Source organism: Tursiops truncatus, chromosome 19 (assembly GCF_011762595.2).
Source record: "Tursiops truncatus isolate mTurTru1 chromosome 19, mTurTru1.mat.Y, whole genome shotgun sequence".
NCBI classification, from domain to species: domain Eukaryota; kingdom Metazoa; phylum Chordata; class Mammalia; order Artiodactyla; family Delphinidae; genus Tursiops; species Tursiops truncatus.
This window is the reverse complement of record NC_047052.1, coordinates 4,430,454-4,451,008: the sequence shown is the minus strand read 5'-3', so window position 1 is coordinate 4,451,008 and position 20,555 is coordinate 4,430,454. Positions and strand designations below refer to the sequence as shown.

The 20,555-nt window shown below is 48.7% G+C and overlaps 1 protein-coding gene across 9 annotated transcripts in view; it reads right to left on the bottom strand.

The window, feature by feature from the left end:
- Window positions 1-20,555, bottom strand: part of MEAK7 (MTOR associated protein, eak-7 homolog) — a 101,730-nt gene that overhangs the window by 36,944 nt on the left and 44,231 nt on the right. For 8 of the 9 annotated variants that reach the window (XR_012328138.1, XR_012328139.1, XM_033844291.2 and 5 more), the window contains 5 exons: window positions 20,356-20,533; window positions 16,946-17,176; window positions 16,442-16,586; window positions 6,022-6,444; window positions 1,559-1,677 (listed from right to left, as the gene is read on the bottom strand). Coding sequence is in view for 6 of the 9 variants with exons in the window: in XM_033844291.2 (XP_033700182.1) it covers window positions 1,559-1,677; window positions 6,022-6,444; window positions 16,442-16,586; window positions 16,946-17,176; window positions 20,356-20,508 (1,071 nt within the window). In the remaining 3 variants the exon portion in view is untranslated. Of the gene's footprint in view, window positions 1-680; window positions 845-1,558; window positions 1,678-6,021; window positions 6,445-16,441; window positions 16,587-16,945; window positions 17,177-20,355; window positions 20,534-20,555 lie in introns of all 9 variants that reach the window. The other variant, XR_012328140.1, reaches the window with a different exon arrangement.

The following is a 20,555-nucleotide window of genomic DNA, read 5'->3' as shown; positions in this document are numbered from 1 at the left end:
CACCTGAAGCCCACCCCAGCCGTCATGCCACCGGGGCGTATGAGAAGTGAACGCAATTTTCTTCCTTTCTTCCTTTTTTTTTTAACTGTGAAATACATATTCACAGATTGATACAATTTAAGTATCCCATGACAAGTTCCTAGAACACTCATCAAGGTGTCCTGACTCGTACGCCATGGCCCCTTCTCACGGGGATGCACTGGCAGGAAACACAAGGGACAAGAGAGGACAAAAGAATACAGGCCCTCAGGCCTAGAGACCCCAATCGGTAAAATAAGGGGAGAGGTCTACACAGCACTTCCCGGACAGGGATGCCGATCCGTACCCGGCCCAGGACCCGGTGCTCAAGCAGGCAGGTCGTTCACTCAGCACAGCAGGGAGGGAAAGGAGGAGGCAGCCCCGGGAAGGCGGGAACCACTCGGCACACGGCGGGCTCTGAGCTAGCGGCCGATGGGAACAGACTGCTGTTCAACCTCTCTGATCCCTTTCCCTCTCCAACAGTGCCTCCCCGCCCCGGGCCCGGAGAGCCTGAAGCTAACGCCAGAGCAAGAGACCAGGGCAGGAAACGCAGCTAACCTCAGGGCTGCTTCTCCCCTCGGGCCGATTACTGACCACCACCGAGACCCACTGGGTGCTGCTCCTGAGGCCAAGGCCCTCGCCCCTGTCATCACCAAACTGACCTTTCTTTTTTTTTTTTTCCCGGTACGCAGGCCTCTCACTGTTGTGGCCTCTCCCATTGCAGAGCACAGGCTCCGGACGTGCAGGCTCAGCGGCCATGGCTCACGGGCCCAGCCGCTCCGCGGCATGTGGGATCCTCCCGGACCGGGGCACGAACCCGCGTCCCCTGCATCAGCAGGCGGACTCTCAACCACTGCGCCACCAGGGAAGCCCCTTTCTGAAAGGCGTCCGGGGTCATCAGGTGGCCCCGTGGGAGCCTCACAGTGAGCCTGGGAAGGAGCACAGGGCCCTCTCCACACCGACAAGATGGACCAGCCCCCCCGGCCCTTGGCTTTGCAGAGACAGGGCTGGAATCTCCCGAGAGGGGCTTTTTAAGAAGCAGGGGAAAGAAATAGGCTGGTGCTGCCAGGACACACATTTCTCACCCAAGCTAAGCATCTGTGCGGGCGCCCGTCCCCACCACCGCCCCCGGCCTTCCCCCACGTCCTCTTCTTCCTGTGCTCCGGCTGGAGCACAGAGCAGACAACCCCCAATGGGTCCAAAGGGTCTGGGGTGCCCAGCCCCGGCCCCGCGCCTGGGTGCTGCCCCAGGCAGGGCAGCATCTCCAGCCACGAAGGCCACAGACCAACCACCTGACGGCCAGGAACACTGGGCGACTCCGTCATTTGCACACAAACCCCGGAAATGCCCCAATAGAGGCCCCTTTTTTCCATGAGAGAAATTCTGTCCTCGTTGTCGCTCATCGCATCACCACCCTGAGACTCGGGCAGAACGAACTGAGCACGTACGGCTGCCCTGACGCAGGGCGGAGCATCCCCGGGCACGTCGGGGTCAGTGCATCACCACAGGGGAGACGTGCCCTGCCCGCCCAAGTCCTTACCAGTCCATTCGGGATGGTCTGCTGCCCTTGATTCAGGTACATGTAGTGGTCATTGTAGCCCGTGGAGGTGTACACGGCCATGCTGGGGGAGATGGAGAACAGGAAGCACCTGTCATCCCCTGAAATCGATCAGAGCAAAAAGCAGCAAGGTCAGCCATCGGCGCTGGGCATGGGGAAAAGCAGGAAATGGAAACGGGCCGTGGCTCGGATGGCTGAGCAGGAAGGGCTGCCCTCGGGTCCTCGGCGTGCGCAGGGCTCCTGTGCATTGGGGGCAGGGCCGGCCGGCCAGCGGGCGGAGCCCGGGACCGTAGGATGAGCTGCGGGTGACCGGGTGACCGTTACAAAGGAATGTGACATCTGCTTGCTGGGAACACCTGTTAGCGCTCTCCCGGGGAGATGGGAGCCCTGCCCCACCGCCCCAGAGTCAGCAAGAGCAGCCTCAACTAAGGAGCAAGGGGCAGGCGGCCACTCCACGTATTGGCTGGGCACTCACGTGGCCTCAAGCAGGCACATCACGCAGAGCGGAGAAGGCAGGGTACCTGCAGACACAGCTGCCCACAGGGAGGGGCGGGGACACGCAGGGAAAGGGGACCCTCTACCTTTGCCCGGGCACAGGAGTGGGCATGCCACCACTCAGAGAAGGTACCGGTCAAAATCCTGGAAATGAACAGCACCCTCCATCTCAGAGACTCCTGCCCTCCCCGACGCACTCGCTAGGGAGGGGACGGAGGCTGCACCTCACCAAGGGAACTCCCGGCTAGGCCAGAGCCAGACCAGAGATGCTCCCCACAGCTGTGAGACCTTGGCCGGAAGGACCGCCCCTCGACGGTGACAGCATGAGGCCCACAGCTGTGAGACCTTGGCTGGAAGGACCGCCCCTTGACGGTGACAGCGTGAGGGCACCTGACACAGGACCGAGCTCAGGTACTTGGGGGTCGGGCCATTCGTCAGGTGGGAAGGACGCTCCAGGAAGCTCCAGGGAGCCCGAATGTGGAGGGCGGACAGGAAGGGGGCTTTGAGCCCCAGAGGGGCCTTGGGGAGGACAGCCCTCTGCCACAGATGGGCCTGGACCTGCCGAGTCAGGACCAGTGACGCTCGGGCCTCTGCGGGGACTTAGCTCTCCCAAAGTCGGGAAGGACGTCCTGAGGTGCAGACAGTTGGGTGAGAGCCACTCAGGGAGGAGGGACCCCGCAGGGCATGGGGGAAACAGCAGGGCCCTCGGCTATAGTGCAGGGTGTGAGCCCTGGTTGGGGAAAGGGGGAGGTGAGCCTGGGGAGGTCACCGGGACCAGGTGGCACAGGGCTCCCCTCCAGGCTTAAGACTCCGGCTTGAGTCCATGTGCCTCAGAAGGTTGGGTTTAGCCTCAAGGAATTGCCTGGTCCCACCTGTGGCCCCGGGCACTGGGCCTAAGCATCACTTTGCCTTGCCATCCTAAGGCTGCCTGTCAACCAACATTTACTGGGTCCCGGATGCTAAGTGAGGTGATGGGGCCACAAAGCATGGGCCCCTTGGCTACAACGGACCCCACTCTAGTCCATCCTCCGGTCTGTGCCCAGAGAGAAGGGCCCCGTGGGGAAGATGACCCTCGAGGGTGCAGGGCAAGGACCAAGGAGTCATAAGACCCGTAAAAACATCACTTCCACAGAGGGGCTCCTCACCCAACTCTCACAGTGACACCACCACCCATCGCCCAGTGGGTTACAAGCTGCCATTCCTGTGGTTCTGGGGAACGGAGGCCCAGAGAGGGTAAGCAACTTGCCCAGGACAGAGCCGGACTCAGCTCAGAGCTGCGGGCCTGTAGCTGCCCCCTGGACGACAGAGCCGAAAATGAAGTGACCCAGCGGCTGTCACAAGGCTCAAATACTCAAGGCTCAGATACTCGGAGTGATTGTTTCCCAGGACAAATGGACAGGAACGCCCTGAACTTGACTGGAATCTGTGATGCTAGGCTGCCCCCTGCTGGAATTCTGTCCTCACGCTTCAGAACAGAATGAGCTCAAGTCTGAAAACATGGTAATCTCATTTTTCCACCTTTCTTCAAGAAGATGAATTCTGCTTGTTAATAAAACATGAAGACGCAGCAGAGCTGACCTGGAGTTAATACTAAAGGAGCTGGAAGAAGCGGAAGTTCCGTCTATAATAATGATTCTCAGGGTTTTTCCACATCCTCCAACCACACAGAGACCCAGCCCGTCACCCCCCCAGAGCCCCTCCCCGTGACACCGTGACAGAGAGACCTGGGTGTGTGGAAGCCCAGGCCTGAGACTGGGGTCCCCAGAAGGGCCGCCTTCCAAGGTCAGCCCTTGGCTGGCGTCTGGGAAGGTGGATTTGGGGAGGGTCCCCCCCTCCCAAGACTGATGAGCGGCTCCCTGTGCCTAGGCCGTGTGTACAGACGGGGGTGTTGGTGCCGGACTCCTGCTGTCCTCCTGCGAGTCTGGGGTTTGGGTGCATGCCAGGCAGAGAGTGCTCGTGTGACCAGTCCCCCCAGTAAAGACCCTGGGCGCTGAACCTCTAACACGTCCCTGATGGACGACGCTGCACACGTGCTGTCACAGCTCGCGGCTGGGGGAATTTAGCGCGTCCTGTGCGACCCCACTAGAGAGGATGCTGGAGCCTGGTTCCCCCGGACTTCACCCTCCCAACCCCTACCCAGCCTCTGAGCTGATCGTGCTCTGCATCCTCTCACTGTAATAGATCAGCTGTGATGACAGCGCTGTGCTGCGTCCCCGAGTCCTCCTAGCGACTCACTGATATGTGGGTGGTCTTAAGGGACCCTGACACAGGGCTGGTAGCAACAGCTGGATTAAAGATCTAGAACAATCTAAAACCTAGAGAAAACCAAACCCTGGAAGCAACAGGATCTCGGGGATGAAGGCACCCAGCCTTCACACCATGATCCCTTCCACCCACCCCAGACAAGGGCCACCCCACCACTGCTAAAACCCCTCCTGTAATGGCACCTCTGCACCTGGACACGGCTCCCCAACCAGCAGAAGCTTCCCTGGTGCAAGGAAGATGGGAACAATTCCAGAAGCGTGCAGTCCCGTAGAGGACCGCGGGGAGTAGCTGGCACTCGTGTGGTCGGGAAGGCTTCCTGAAGGAGGTGACCCTGGGCTGAGTCCCGACAAGGAGCTGACTGTGCACAGGTGGAAGAGGGAGAAAAAGCAGCATGTGCCAGTCCTGAGATGAGAGCGCGGCCTGTTCTGGAAACTCTGGGTAATTCAGTGAGACTGAGCCCAGGGCCCAGGGCACAGGAGAGGTCGTGAGGCTGGAGATAAGGATTCACCATTCTGAGTGCACGGGGGGTCCGTCCAAGGGTCTCCAGGGCACAAGCACCACGGCAGGTGGGCCGGGATGTGGCAAATGAACTGGACGGGTGAGACCAGGAGGCGAGGGCCAGGCAGAAGGCACCCGCAGCAATGCAGGTGAGAGTGCGGTGGAGAGAAGAGGGAGCGGGGACGCAGGCAAGGTGGATGCAGCTGACAGCTGTCTGGCTACGATGTGCAGCCCCCATCCCAGAGGAGCACGTGGCCTTTCTCCCCCGTATTTCGCATCTCAGGACCCTGGGTTCTCCCTTCCACTGACCCAGCCAGGGAGGGTGTTAGCCTCGCGCCCTCACTGGGAGGGACTCTCCCCGGAACTGCGTCGGCCAGGCTGCCCCATTTAGCTGAGGGGAGTGATGACAGGCCTGTATCCAGCTGCTCAGAGCCACTAGGAAAAGGCCTCCATCTCACAGCTGCTGGCCCCCAGGAGACCTTCTGAGAACAGAGACTCGGGCAGCCCGGGGCAGGTCCCAGGGGACACACCGTGACATCAATCCTGGGAAGACAGGTTCACCTCTGAGTACGAGAACAGCCCACTGACAGATGAGCGTTTTCAAAAAGAGTCCTTTAAGAGCGTTTATCAGAGTAGTTCTTTGAGGAAGGGAAGTATTTCATCAGGGCCTTTGATCCAGGGCATTCAAGGTCTAGCAAAGAGCTTCCAATCTCCAGCAAAATCACAAAACCGAAAAACTACGGGCAGAAGCAGCAAAGCAGACCCACACAGGGGGTTCCAGGAAAGGAAGACGGTCCTCCGAGAAAACACACTCCACCTGCAAGAGCCGGTATCTCCCAGTCCCCTATGCAGCACCTACGGCCCAGCCTCGCCCGCGGTCAGGACCTGGCATCGTTTAATGCTGATCCGCTGTTTCCTCACCTGAAGGCCAGGGGTGAGGACAGCTGTCCTGCTTACCTGACCCTGCAGCCAGAATCTATAAGGAAATCCATGAAGTTAAACCATCATAAAGAAACACCTCGTTTCACTATCCCCCCAAACACGTCTCGCAAAACGCTTGCGGGAGGAGATGGAAGAAACACGCACATCCCCTGGCGGGCTCGGAGGTCTCCACACAGCAGCCGTCTGACCAGAACTTGGAACAAGCACTGGTGCTACCGTGTGGGGTTTTGGTGGCCAAGACTCACCTTGAAACTGAGGTTTGACTTCCCAGGAGCAGGAAGCAAAGCCACCGAACACATGGCCGTCGTGGTCCTCGAGCAGCACCACGCAGGGCCCGCAGTGTGTGATGCGCCCGCAGAGCTGGGCGAAGCTGTGCCCGTGGAGCTCGGATGAGAACAGCAGGCGCCAGTGGTTCCTCTGCTCCCTGGGCAGGTGGGAGTTGATGTAGATGACGGACAGGACATCCAGGACGCTCGCAAACTCCCGTCCCTGGTCGACTTGGCGCTTGGGGACCAGGGTGGCCAGATCGAGGGACGAGCCCAGGAGGAGGAAGCCTTGGTGGATGACCACGCTCAGAAACGTGGCCACGTGGGGAGCCCTGAACACCCAGTCCTCAATTGTGGTGCGGTCACATTCCAGCCGCTGAGGCCCCAGAGGCTTCTCACCGCCTAGGGGAGGAGAAAACAGTATTAGTGGGTGAGGACATCGCCTTTTCTCTACTTACCTAAACCTGCTCTGTCCAGCGGGGGAGGCACGCGTGGTTCGTCTGCATTGAGATGCACAGTAAGTGTAAAATGCACACCCCATTTCACCCCAAGGCTTGGCGTGAAAAAGAAAATGAACGTAAAATATCTCATTTTTCTTTACATTGATTGCGAATGTTAAAGTATACTTTGGACATATTCTTAAGATTAATTTCACTTGTTTCTTTTTGGTATTTCCATGTAGCTACTGAAATACGTAAAATTTCATATGTGGTTGGCTTTGGAGTTCACATTCTGTCTCTATCCGACAGTGCTCATCTAAACAATTCAATATCGACACTCTTATCTTTTCTCTCTGCTCCAAGCTGCATTTCAGAGACACAGGAGACAGCTACACCCTCACCCCAGGGCCCCAAGACTCCCCAGCAATCCCTCCTGAGAGGGCTACACCAAAAGCCACTAGTGCTAACAAAATCATTTGCAAAGGATTTAGAAAGTGTGCTGTCCTCCAGCTATGGCAGGGTAGTGGTTGGTTACTTCCTGGGCACCCCCCTAGTTTATCTGGGGAGAACGGATATCATTAACTGCAAATTATACTTAATTGTTTCCGACCAGCACCCGTCGTTCTGATTTCCATCTCTTATCTACTAAGAACAGAGGTGACATGGAGGTGATACCAAGAGACGAGCTGTCGGTACTTCATTCATATATATGTATATACGTACATATACACACGTATATATGTGTGTGTATATATATAACAGTATTATATAGTATATGATGTCATTATTCTTTCCAAGTTCCAAATACCTCACTTAATTTTTCAAACTGTGTTTAAAAATCCAGCTTTATAATAAAACAGTAACACTTTTATAAAACGAATCTACTTTGCAAAGAGATTCACCACAAGGTATTTTAAAATCGCAAGTAAATTTAATTATATACTGTTTCTCAGCCAACAATAGCAGAATATATATTCTTCTCAAGTGTACCTGGAATATTCTCCAGAACAGACCATATGTTAGGCCATAAAACATGCCTCAATAAATTGAAAAGAACTGAAATCATGTCATGTATGTTCTTCAACCACAATGTAATGAAATTACAAATCAGTAACAAGGCCATTTGGGAATTTCACAAACACATAGAAATTAAAGACTATACCTCTAAACAACCAACAGGCCAAAGAAGAAATCACGAGGGAAGTTAGAAAATACTGAGATGGGGACTTCCCTGGTGGCGCAGTGGATAAGACTCCACACTCCCAATGCAGGGGACACAGGTTCAATCCCTAGTCAGGGAACTAGATCCCACAAGCATGCCACAACTAAGAGTTCACAGGCCACAACTAAGGAGCCGGCGAGCCTCAACTAAGGAGCCCACCTGCCACAACTAAGACCCAGAACGACCACATAAATAAATAAATAAATAAATAATTTTTTTTAAAAAAAGAAAGAAAAAACTGAGATGAATGAAAACAAAAACACAATATACCAAAACTTATGGGCTTCAGCTAAAACAGTGCTTAGAGGGAAATTTATAGTCATAAATGCCTATATGAAAAAGAAGAGAGATCTCAAATCAATAACCTAAACTTCTAACTTGAGAAATGAAAAAAAGAAAATCAAACTAGCGATCAGAATCAAGATGGTCAGTAGTGGGACGTGGAACTCACCTCTTCCCACGAAAACATCAAGAATACATCTATGAATGGAACAATGCTCTCAGAAAACTAGCAGAAGACCTCAAACACCTCAAAGGACAAGAAAGATCTCCAAGTAACTGGGCAGGACAAAGGAAAAAAACAATAGAGGAAGTGGGACGAGACCTGTGCCCCTGGGGGGGTGGAGCTGAAGGAGAGGAGAGGTTCCCGCACCCAGGGAAGCCTCACCGGTGGGGAGATCGGCCGGGACAGAAAGGGAGCTTCAGCGGCTTGGAGGAGAGCACGGCAACCAGTTAGTGGCGGGCAGGACAGAGAGAGACCTACACGTATAGCTGTGCCACCGCCCTGTGTGCCCCAGCCTGAGACGCACGTCCGCTGCTATGGGTGGGGGCTGGGGGCTGTAATACGGGGTTTAGGGGACAGACCCAGGGAGAGGACTGCTGTTGGCTGTGCAGAGACGCCTGAAGGGGCTGGAGCGTGGGGCACAGCAACCAGGAGTGTTTGCGGAAGAACCCCGGGCCGCCATTGTTAAGAACCCCGGGCGCCGCTGTTAAGTGGCCAAGGTAGAGGCGGGGCTGCCATCGCAGCCTCTTTCCCCACCCACCGGCTCCTGCCTACGCAGGCTCCAGGACAGGCTCCTGCCCAGGCAGGTCACACACCCCGGCCACCCCGGTCCCCTCCTGCCTGGGCAGGCTCGTGTGCCCCAGCCACTGCCCTGTGCCCCCAGAAGCAGACAGCAGTGGGTTGCCCATACGCACAGGTGGGGCTGAAATCACAGCTGAGGCCCACAGGCCATGTGACTTAGGAAGCGGAGCTGAAATCTCTCCCCACGGCTGCGTGAACCTTGGATTTATACCTCCACGGCCGACTTTGTAAATTCAATGCCTGTGGAACAACCAAACGGACAACTGGTGCTCCCGCAGCTGGGACGGGTCTGGCCTCAGCAGCTGTGGGCTTTGTGGGCGCGTACACGCGGGGGCTGGGCTGGGCCAGGGTCTGGGCTGCATCCACAGCTCCCATAGTGGGTCCAGGTATGTAACGACTGCAGTCCTGGGACCTGACTTCAGTGGATCTGCGCTGGTGGCCTTGTGAAAACAAAGCCTGAGAGGCACCAGGGCTGCCTGCCAGCACACCCAGAGCTGAGGTGGGGCTGAGGGCAGTGCCAACAACAGTGTACTCGGTCAGCCCGCACAGCAGGTGAAAGGTGACACACTCACAGGGGAACAGCTCCAGCACAGTAATACTCAGTGGCTCCTCTCCCAGTGGGAGCGCTCCAATCCCGCCTATTCTTGCACTGCAGATCAGAAACAGAGCTAGGGGCTTCTACACCAACAACTAGAGAGCAGACCCTGCCCTGGACAGGGCAGTGATAACCACAGAGGGAAGACGAGTCCCCACTCACTGGCCAGTGCTGGCTCTGGTCATCGCAACACGAGTCGCACCTCCTATCAAGGGGATAACAGCCAGCACACGCTGAGGAAAGAGGCAGCAGGCATCCATACTGAAAACAGTCCTTGCACCAAAAAAATACTAAACCCATGCAGGCTACGCAGGGATGCTCCCACATAAAAATAGCCCTCCGAGACCACAGTAGATAATTGTTTCTCCTAAACTCATAGAGCAAGAGAAATACAAGTAAAATGAAGAAGCAGAGGGACCACTCCCAATTAAAATATCGAGAGAATTCCCCTGAAAGAACAATGAAACAGGTCTCTTCAGTCTAATAGATACCAAGTTCAAAAAGGAGATAATGAAAATACTGAAGGAACTAAGAAAGGCTATCAATAGAAATGCAGATAACTAAAAAGGAACTAGAAACTATAAGGAGGAGTCAAGAAACATTAGGAGATTCATTTGCTGAGACAAAAGCAGAACCAAAGGCTATGAATAGCAGAATAAATAATGCAGAAGAACGAATAAGTGATCTGGAAGATACAGTAAAGGAAATCATCCAATCAGGACATCAGACAGAAAGCCAAGTGAAAAACATGAAAGCAACCCAAGAGACCTATGGGAGAATGTAAAGCATGCCCATCTACACGTAATAGGGATCCCAGAAGGAGAAGAAAGAGAAAAGGGGACTGAAAACGTATTTGAAGAAATGATGGCTTAAAACTTCCCAAAGCTAAAGAAGGAAACAGATATGCAGATACAGGAAACACAGAGGGTCCTGAACGAGACAAACCCGGGAAGACCCACACCAATACCAAAAGTTAAACATGAGAAAGAGGATTCTAAAGGCAGCAAGAGAGAAACACAGAGTTAACGACAAGGGAACCCCCATAAGGCTGTCAGCTGATTTCTCTACAGAAACGTCGCAGGCCAGAAGGGAGTGGCAAGATATATCCAAAGTCCTGAAAGGGAAATATCTGCAACCTAGGACACTACCCGGCAAGATGATCATTTAGAACAGAAGGAGAAAGAAAGAATTTCTCAGACAAGCAAAAGCTAAAAAAAATACAGCAAACCTATCCTAAACCTATCCTAAAAGAAATATTGAAAGGTCTTCTCTAAATAGAAAAGTAGTAAGAAGCTATAGGAAAGAGAAAATCACAATTATTTTTCTAGAATGTGTTTGAGCCTAAGTGACTACTAGTCTAAAGCAAGTAGATAAATGAAGGGGTTAATATACTTGAAAAACAGGGCAACCACAAATCAAAAACATACAACAGACTCACAAAAATCAAAAAGAAAAAACTATAAGCATAATACAAAAGAAAAGCACAAAAGAAAAAGGGACAAAAGAATATAAAATCAACAGGAAAACAAGGTTTAAAATGGAAATAAATATATATCTATCAATAATTACCTTAATGTCAATGGACTAAATGCTCCCATCAAAAGACACTGAGTGGTAGATTGGATAAAAAACAAGAGTCTACAACATGCTGCCTACAAGACACCCACTTTAGGGCAAAGGACACACGTGTATTAAAAGTGAGGGGATGGAGAAAGATACTGCATGCAAACAGAAATGAAAAGAAAGCAGGGGTCGCAATACTCATATCAGACAAAAAAGACTTTAAAACAAAGGTTATAAAAAAAGATAAAGAAGGACACTGTATAATAAAAGGATCAATACAAGGAGAGGATATTACATTTGTCAACATATATGCACCCAATATAGGAGCACCCAAATACAGAAAACAAATACTAACAGACATAAAGGGAGAAACTGACAGGAATATAGTAATAGTAGGAGACTTTAGCACCGCACTCACATCAATGAATAGATCTTTGAGACAGAAAATCAATAAGGCAACAGAGGTCCCAAATCATACATTAGAACAGTTAGACTTAATTGATACCTTCAGGACATTACATCTAAAAAAAATACATTCTTTTCAAGTGCACACAGAACATTTTCTAGGATTGACCACACACTTGGGCACAAAACAAGCCTCAACAAATTTAAGAGTAAAGAAATTATTTCAAGCATCTTTTCTGACCACAAAAGCATGAAACTAAAACTCAACCACAGAAAAAGAAACAAGAAAAAAACAATTACATAGAGGCTAAACATGCTACTAAAAAAACAATGGGTCAGGCTTCCCTGGTGGCACAGTGGTTAAGAATCTGCCTGCCAAGGCAGGGGACACATGGGTTCGAGCCCTGGTCCAGGAAGATCCCACATGCTGCAGAGCAGCTAAGCCCATGCACCACAACTACTGAACCCACATGCCACAAATGAAGCCCACGAGCCTAGAGCCCTGCTCCACAACAAGAGAAGCCACCATAATGAGAAGCCCGTGCACTGCAACGAAGAGTAGCCCCCACTCACGACAACTAGAGAAAGCGTACACACAGCAACGAAGACCCAATGCAGCCAAAAATAAAAATAATTTAAAAAACCCAATGGGTCAATGATGAAATCAAAGAAGAAATTAAAAAATACCTTGAGCAAATGACAATGAAAACACAACCATACAAGAACTATGGGATGTAGCAAAAGCAGTTCTTAGAGGGTAGTTCATAGTGATACAGGCCTTCTTTAAGAAACAAATATCTCGGGACTTCCCTGGTGGTGCAGTGGTTGGGAGTCTGCCTGCCAATGCAGGGGACACGGGTTCGAGCCCTGGTCCGGGAAGATCCCACATGCCACAGAGCAACTAAGCCCGTGTGCCACAACTACAAAGTCTGTGCACTACAGCCCGCGAGCCATAAATACTGAGCCCGTGTGCCACAACTACTGAAGCCCGCGTGCCTAGAGCCTGTGCTCCGCAACAAAGAGAAGCCACTGCAATGAGAAACCTGCACACTGCAACAAAGAGTAGCCCCCGCTCGCCACAACTAGAGAAAGCCCGCGCGCAGCAATGAAAACCCAGCATAGCCAAAACTAAATAAATAAATACATTTTTTTAAAAAAGCAACAAATATCTCAAATAAACAACCTAACACACTACCTAAAAAAATTAGAAAAAGAACAAACAAAACCTAAAGGAAAAGATAATAAAGCAAAGGAAAGATAATAAAGATCAGAAATGAAATAAATATAAGAGAGATTAAAAAACAAACAAAAAAATCAATAAAACCAAGAGCTGTTTCTTTGAAAGGGTAAACAAAATTGACAAACCTTTGGCCAGGCTCACCAAAAAGAAGAGAGAAGACCCAAATAAACAAAATAAGAAATGAAAGAAGGGAAATCACAACAGATATCACAGAAATACAAAAAACCACGAGTGAATACTATGAACAATTATATGCCAACAAATCTGACAACCTCCAAGAAACGGACAACTTTCTAGAAACATATAACCCATCAAAACTGAATCACAAAGAAAGAGACAACTTAAACAGACCAATCACTAGAAAAGAAATCAAACCTGTTAAAAAAAAAAAAAAAACAGCAAACAAAACAAAACCTGCCTAAAATAAAATTCCAGGACCACATGGCTTCACAGGCAAATTCTACCAAACATACAAAGAAGAACTTATACTGATCTTTCTCAAATTCTTCCAAAAAACTGAAGAGGAAGGAACACTCCCAAAGACATTCTATGAAGACACTATCACCCTGATACCAAAAGCAGACAAAGACACGACCAAAAAAGATAATTACAGGCCAATACCTTTGATGAATATAGATGCAAAAATTCTCAACGAATTATTAGCAAACCGAATCCAACAACACATTAAAAAAGTCATACACCACAACCAAGTTGGATTCATCCCAGGATCACCAGGATGGTTCAACATATTCAAATCAACCTACATGATATACCACATCAACAAAAGAAAGGACAAACACTACATGATCGTCTTAATAGATGCATAAAAAGCATATGATGAAATTCAACACCCATGCATGATAAAAGCCCTTACAAAATTGGGTATAGAGGGAACGTATCTCAACATAATAAAAGCTATTTATGACAAACCCACAGCCAACATAATACTCAATGGTGAAAAGCCGAAAGCCTTCCTGCTAAAATCTGGAACAAGACAAGGGTGACCACTCTCACCACTTCTCTTCAACATAGCATTGGAAATCCTAGCCACAGCAATCAGACAAGAAATAGAAATAAAAGGTATTCAACTTGGTAGGGCGGAGGTAAAATTATCATTATACATAGATGACATGATAATATATATAGAAAACCCTCAAGACTCCACACAAAAACTACTAGAACTCTAGAGCCCACAAGCCACAGCTGCTGAGCCCGCAGGCCACAACTACTGAGCCCGCATGCCTAGAGCCCGTGCTCTGCAACAAGAGAAGCCACCACAATGAGAAGCCCATGCACCACAATGAAAAGCAGCCCTGGCTTGCCACAACTAGAGAAAGACCGTGTGCAGCAACAAAGACCCAACACAGCCATAAATTAATTAACTATTTATTTTTTAAAAGATGATTCAAAGAAATGGAAAGATATCCCATGCTCTTGGATTGGAAGAATATTGTTTAAATGGCCATACTACCCAAAGCAATCTGTTGGTATAATGCAATACCTATGAAATTACCCATGACATTTTGCACAGAAATACAACAAATAATAATAAAATTTATATGGAACCATAAAAGACCCAGAATTGTCAAAGCAATCCTGAGGAAAAAGAGCAAAGCTGGAGACATAACCCTCCCAAACTTCAGACAATATTACCAAGCTACAGTAATCAAAACAGCATGATACTGGCACAAAAACAGGCATATAGATCAATGGAACAGAAGAGAGAGCCCAGAAATAAGCCCACACACCTACGGCCAATTAATCTTCAACAAAGCAGGCAAGAATATACAATGGAGAAAAGACAGTCTCTTCAGCAAGTGGTGCTGGAAAAGCTGCACAGCTGCATTTTACATCAGTGAAGTTAGAACACACCCTCTCACCACACACAAAAATAAACTCAAAATTACTTAAAGACCTAACTATAAGACAAGACACCATAAAACTCCTAGAAGAGAACACAGGCAAAACATTCTCCGACATAAATCATACCAATGTTTTCTTAGGTCAGGCTCCCGGGGCAATAGAAATAAAAGCCAAAACAAACAAATGGGACCTAATCAAACTTAAAAGCTTTTGCACAGCAAAGGAAACCATAAACAAAACAAAAAGACAACCTACAGACTGGGAGAAAATATTTGCAAATGATATGACCAACAAGGGCTTAATTTCCAAAATATACAAATGGCTCATACAACTCAACAACAACAAAAAAACAAACAACCCAATTCATAAATGGGCAGAAGCCGTAAACAGACATTACTCCAAAGAAGACATACAGATGGCCAAGAAGAGAAGAGATGCTCAAGATCGCTAATTATTAAAGAAATGCAAATCAAAACTACAATGAGGTACCACCTCACACCAGTCAGAATGGCCATCATCAGAAAATCTAAAATCAATAAATGCTGGAGAGGGTGCGGAGAAAAGAGAACCCTCTTGCACTGTTCATGGGAATGTAAATTGTACAGCCACTGTGGAGAACAGTATGGAGGATCCTTAAAAAACTAAAAATGGAACTACCATATGACCCAGCGATCCCACTACTGGGCATACACCCTGAGAAAACCATAATTCAAAAAGACACATGTACCCCAGTGTTCACTGCAGCACTATTTACAAGAGCCAGGACATGGAAACAACCTAAATGTCCATGGACAGATGAATGGATAAAGGAGATGTGGCAGATATATATAATGGAATATTACTCAGCCATAAAAAAGAATGAAATAATGCCATTTGCAGCAACATGGAGGGACCTAGAGATTATCATACTAAGAAAGGTAAGTCAGAAAGAGAAAGACAAATACCATATGATATCACGTATATGTGGAATCTAAAATATGACACATATCTATGAAACAAAAACAGACTCACAGACATAGAGAACAGACTTGTGGTTGCCAAGGGGGAGGTAGGGGAGGGGAGGGAAGGATTGGGAGTTTGGGATTAGCAGAGGCAAACTAGTATATATAGGATGGATAAACAAGGTCCTACTGTATGGCACAGGGAACTACATTTAATATCCTGTGACAAACCATAATGGAAAAGAATAATAATATAGGGACTTCCCTGGTGGTCCAGTGATTAAGAATCACTTGCAATGCAGGTCTTGCAATGCAGGTGACTCTGGTTCAATCCCTGGTCAGGGAACTAAGAACCCACATGCCGTGGGGCAACTAAGCCCACGTGCCACAACTACTGAGCCCATGTGCCACAACTAGAGAGAAGCCCGCACACTGCAATGAAAGATCCTGCGTGCTGCAACTAAGACCTGATGCAGCCAAAAGTAAATAAATATTTTTTAAAAAGAGTAAGAATGTATATATTCATATATATATATATACATATATATATAACTGAGTCCCTTTGCTGTACAGCAGAAATTGACACAACATTGTAAATCAACTATACTTCAATAAAATTTCTTTTTAAAAAAAGGAAAGAAAACCAAACTAAATCTAAAAGAAGCAGAAGAAAGAAAGAAAAGACTTGGATGAAGATAAATGAAAGAGATTAGACAACAGAGAAAACCCATAAAACCAAAAGTTGGCTCTTTGAAAATAACAAAAAGTGAACAAACCATTAGCTAGCCTGACCAAGAAAAAAGGAGAAGAATCAAATGGCTAACATCAGAAATGAAAGTGGGGACGTCACTACTGACCCTGCAGAAATAAGGATTATAAGGGAATACTATGAACGACTGCCCACGGTTAAATAATCTAAATAGTCCTCCAAAGTTGGAAGACCCACATTTGCTGGCTTCAAAGGTTCAGTACAAGCCTACAGTAATGGAGATGGCGTGGTACCACTCTACAAGGCCAAGGTCTAAGGACGGAGGCAGGGCACTTGCCTTGAAGCTTCATCTCGGAGCACAGCTGAGCAGCCAGCACCTGCACCCTGGACAGGGAGCCTGGGCCTTGCTTCTGAGTCCAGCCTCTCAGCTCCTGTCTGTAGTTTAGCACGTGTGCCACAGAGCCAACCAGGTCCTCTGTAAACTTGAAGACCGCAATTTTACCATTAATCGCATTTCCGTTGTCACCTATGACCTACATCATATCAACATGGGGAAGGGTGTCTCATGTCCTTAAGGCCAGCTGTGATGGACCACAATCTGGAACAGATCATGTAACTTGGGTAGTTACTCATTTTTCCAATGACACATTTGGCTGGTCTAGATTGCCAGTGCCTTTTTGTCCAGGAGTTCTGACCTCAACCAGTGACATGGTCTAGGTACCCGCCCCCCGGGGTGGACTTGTGCGCAATGCCTCCATCAGCTGCTTAATCGTCCTAGGTCCCCCACCAAAGGATACCAAGGCTGCTTGGGATGGCTGCAAAGGGCCTGGTGGCCTCTTACCTTTTTGACCTCTCTTGCTTTCACGGGACCTTCTGTGGCAGAAATCATTTTCAGGATCACGAGACTCTTCTCCTCAGCATTTCCTTTCAAAAGGTAGGACATGGACACTGTGAACTGCTCCTGGGAGATGCGCTCACTGGGCCCCTTGGTCTTCCCAGTCACGTCCACCCTCCGCATGCCCTCAAACAGTCTGGTGACCATCTCTTGGGGAAGAGCTTCCCCCACATGGCTCTGCGGGGACAGGTAGGTGAAGAGGTCAGACAGGGTGCCAGTCAAATGAGGCAGGATGATGGAAATATAGCTAAGGGAGAAAGACCAACCGCTGCTACCAGCACATAACCTTCCTAGATCCCCAAATGCACCATCTCTCCCCACCTAAGGGCATCATGACACCGCAGGACCCACACACCTAACGCGTCCTGGCTCGTGGCTCATCTTGGCCGTCCGACTCTTCCATCATCTGTTCCCATCCTGCCCTCCAGACTTCCCAGTCTCCCAGACTGGCTGTGTCATTCCTGCCTCTGGCCATCGTCTGCTCTTCACTCTGCTTACAACATCTCCTCAATTCTAGATTCTAGTAGCTGTCATTTGCATGTCTAAATTCATTTCCATATGGAACATACGGTCTGTGTAGTGCTAAATTGGCATGCTCTATACTATGGACTTCCAAATATATTAGCTAGCTTTATCAATCCGAGTTCTTTGTGCTCAGTATGCATTGGAAAGGGGGGGGGAGGATAAATTGGGAGATTGGGAGTGACATATACATACTACCATATATAAAATAGATAACGAATAAGGTCCTACTGTATGGCACAGGGAACTACTCAAAATTCTGTAATGACCTATATGGGAACAGAAGCTAAAAAAGAGTGGATATATGTGTAACTGATTCACTTTGCTGTACAGCAGAAACTAACACATCACTGTAAATCAACTACACTCCAATAAAAATTTTTAAAAATTTTAAAACTCTAGTTCTTGGGACTTCCCTGGCGGTCCAGTGGTTAAGACTCCACGCTGCCAATGCAGGGGGCATGGGTTCAATCTCTGGTCAGGGAACTAAGATCCTACATGCCACACAGCAAGGCCAAAAAATTAAAAGAAAAAAATCTAGTTCTTAATCGTCTTGCCAGTAACGTTCTGTAAATATCCTCTTCTCTTTGACTCCAACATCAAATCTGATTTTGTCCAGGGATCATAAATACAGGGGGAGAGAAAGCAAACCATGAACTAAATCAGCGAGGTCTGAAAACTGAACTCTCCTGTAACAACTTCCCGTGTCTACACGGTCTGTGACAACATCAATATTCTGTATTTCTTGTAAAGCAGTTTCCCACCCTCATTGCTCAAAAAGAGTATTCCTATTTCTGTCGGTGTTTCCAAAGTTCTACTGGAAGAGAAACCTCTAATTCGTTCCCAAAGGAACCTTTATTTGGTTGCCAAGGTTTTCTGACCAACTTTTCACCCTATTTATCTTTTTTTTTTTTTTGCCGCACTGGGTCTTCATTGCTGCGCGCAGGCTTTCTCTAGTTGCAGCCAGCGGGGGCTACTCTTCGTTGCGGTGCGCGGGCTTCTCATTGCAGTGGCTTCTCTTGTGGAGCATGGGCTCTAGGCGTGCAGGCTTCAGTAGTTGTGGCATGCAGGCTCAGTAGTTGTGGCTCGTGAGCTGTAGAACGCAGGCTCAGTAGTTGTGGCGCACGGGCTTAGCTGCTCTGCGGCATGCGGGATCTTCCCGGACCAGGGCTCAAACCCGTGTCCCCTGCACTGGCAGGAGGATTCTTAACCACTGCGCCACCAGGGAAGCCCCACCCTATTTATCTTGATAAACACCTGTGAACGTTGTCACGAACTCAGCAGTTAAGTCCCTAAGTGGCCTGTCTTGTTCTGTCTGCTCCAGCTTAGTGGGCGACCCAGCAGACTGGGGTGCTTTTGGTCTAGTGGAGATACACATGATGCACACACACACACACACACACACACACACACACACACACGCACAAGCTGTAACCCCAATAACCTCCCTGGCCAGTTTCCTCAACTATAACGTGAGTATGTTGGGGGGATCCCCAATGCCATCCGCTCCTATTCTGCATGTCCTAAAAGAGGAGGCTCTCCTCAGAAAACTAAAAATAGAGCTACCATATGAGCCCACGCTCCTACTTCTGGGCATACATCCAGACAAAACTATAACTCAAAAAGATACCTGCACCCCTATGTTCACAGCAGCACTACTGACAATGGCCAACACATGGAAACAACCTAAGTGTCCATCGACAGAGGAATGCATAAAGAAGATGTGGTACATACACACAATGGAATACTACTCAGCCATAAAAAAGAATGAAATTATGCCATTTGCAGCAACATTGGATGGACCTAGAGATTATCATACTAAGTGAAGTAAGTCAGACAGAGAAAGACAAATACTATACGATGTCACTTATATGTGGAATCTAAAATATGGCACAGAAGAACCTATCTACAAAACAGAAACAGACTCACAGACATAAGAGGTCATACTTGTGGTTGCCAAGGCCGAGGGGGAGTCAGGGAGGGATGGAGTGGGAGTTTCAGGTTAGCAGATGTCAACTATTATACATAGGATGGATAAACAACAAGGTCCCACTATATGGTACATGGAACTATATTCAATATCCTGAGAGAAACCAAAATGGAAAAGAATATAAAAAAGAATGTGTATATGTGTATAGCCGAGTCACTTTGCTGTACAGCAGAAATTAACGCTACGTTGTAAATCAACTAGAGTTCGATAAAAAACTAAATTTGAAAGAGGAGGCTCTGAAATGTCTTCACACATTGCACCGCCTCCCCACTGCCCAGGGGGATGGGCTGATGAGGTCTCTTTGCTGTTGTCTCGCTCTGTCTGAGCACCCAAACCACCCAAACATGTGGCTAAGAGCCCCATGGAACGGGGCCAAAAGATGGGTAAATGGGCAGTTCTCACTCGTTGTCAGGTGAATCTTGACTCTGAAACTTCGTTATTTTGTTAGGAAAACCACCAAACTCCCAGGACGTCAAACGCTTACGAATCCTAAAGGCCAAGGTGGACTTGAAACTTTGCAGTTATTGGACCCACAAATACAGCTAAGGGCAGCCTATCACTCGTCTGGAGGGAAACCGGCGACAGTGGTTCAAGAGACAGGAAGAGGCCAGCCCCTCTAGTCAACCTCAAGTGGGAAAAGTCCCCCAAACACTGTGATACGAAGGCTGAGCAGAGCAGCTACAACACGGACCACGGAACCCACAAAGCTGAAAATAGGTACTATCTGTCCCTTTCTAGAAAACACACCCCTCCGTGTTCCCACACCTGTCTTACGGGAACAGACAGCCAATGTTGGCCTGACCCCTCCCCAAACTCAACGTGAACTTCTGACTGTTACTCTTGCCTTCAGTGCCTGTAGAGAGAAGGATCTGGGCGAGGTACTGGAGCGGAGTTCCGCCGACGACAGAGCATCAAACAATCTGTCGATCTCGGCCTGCTCCGCAGGAAGAAACCGCGGGGAGAGACTCTGCCCCGAGAGGCTCTTGCTATTCCCCATCTGTCCTGGTAGCTGGCAGGAGTCTCTGCAGAAGGAAAGTTCACACC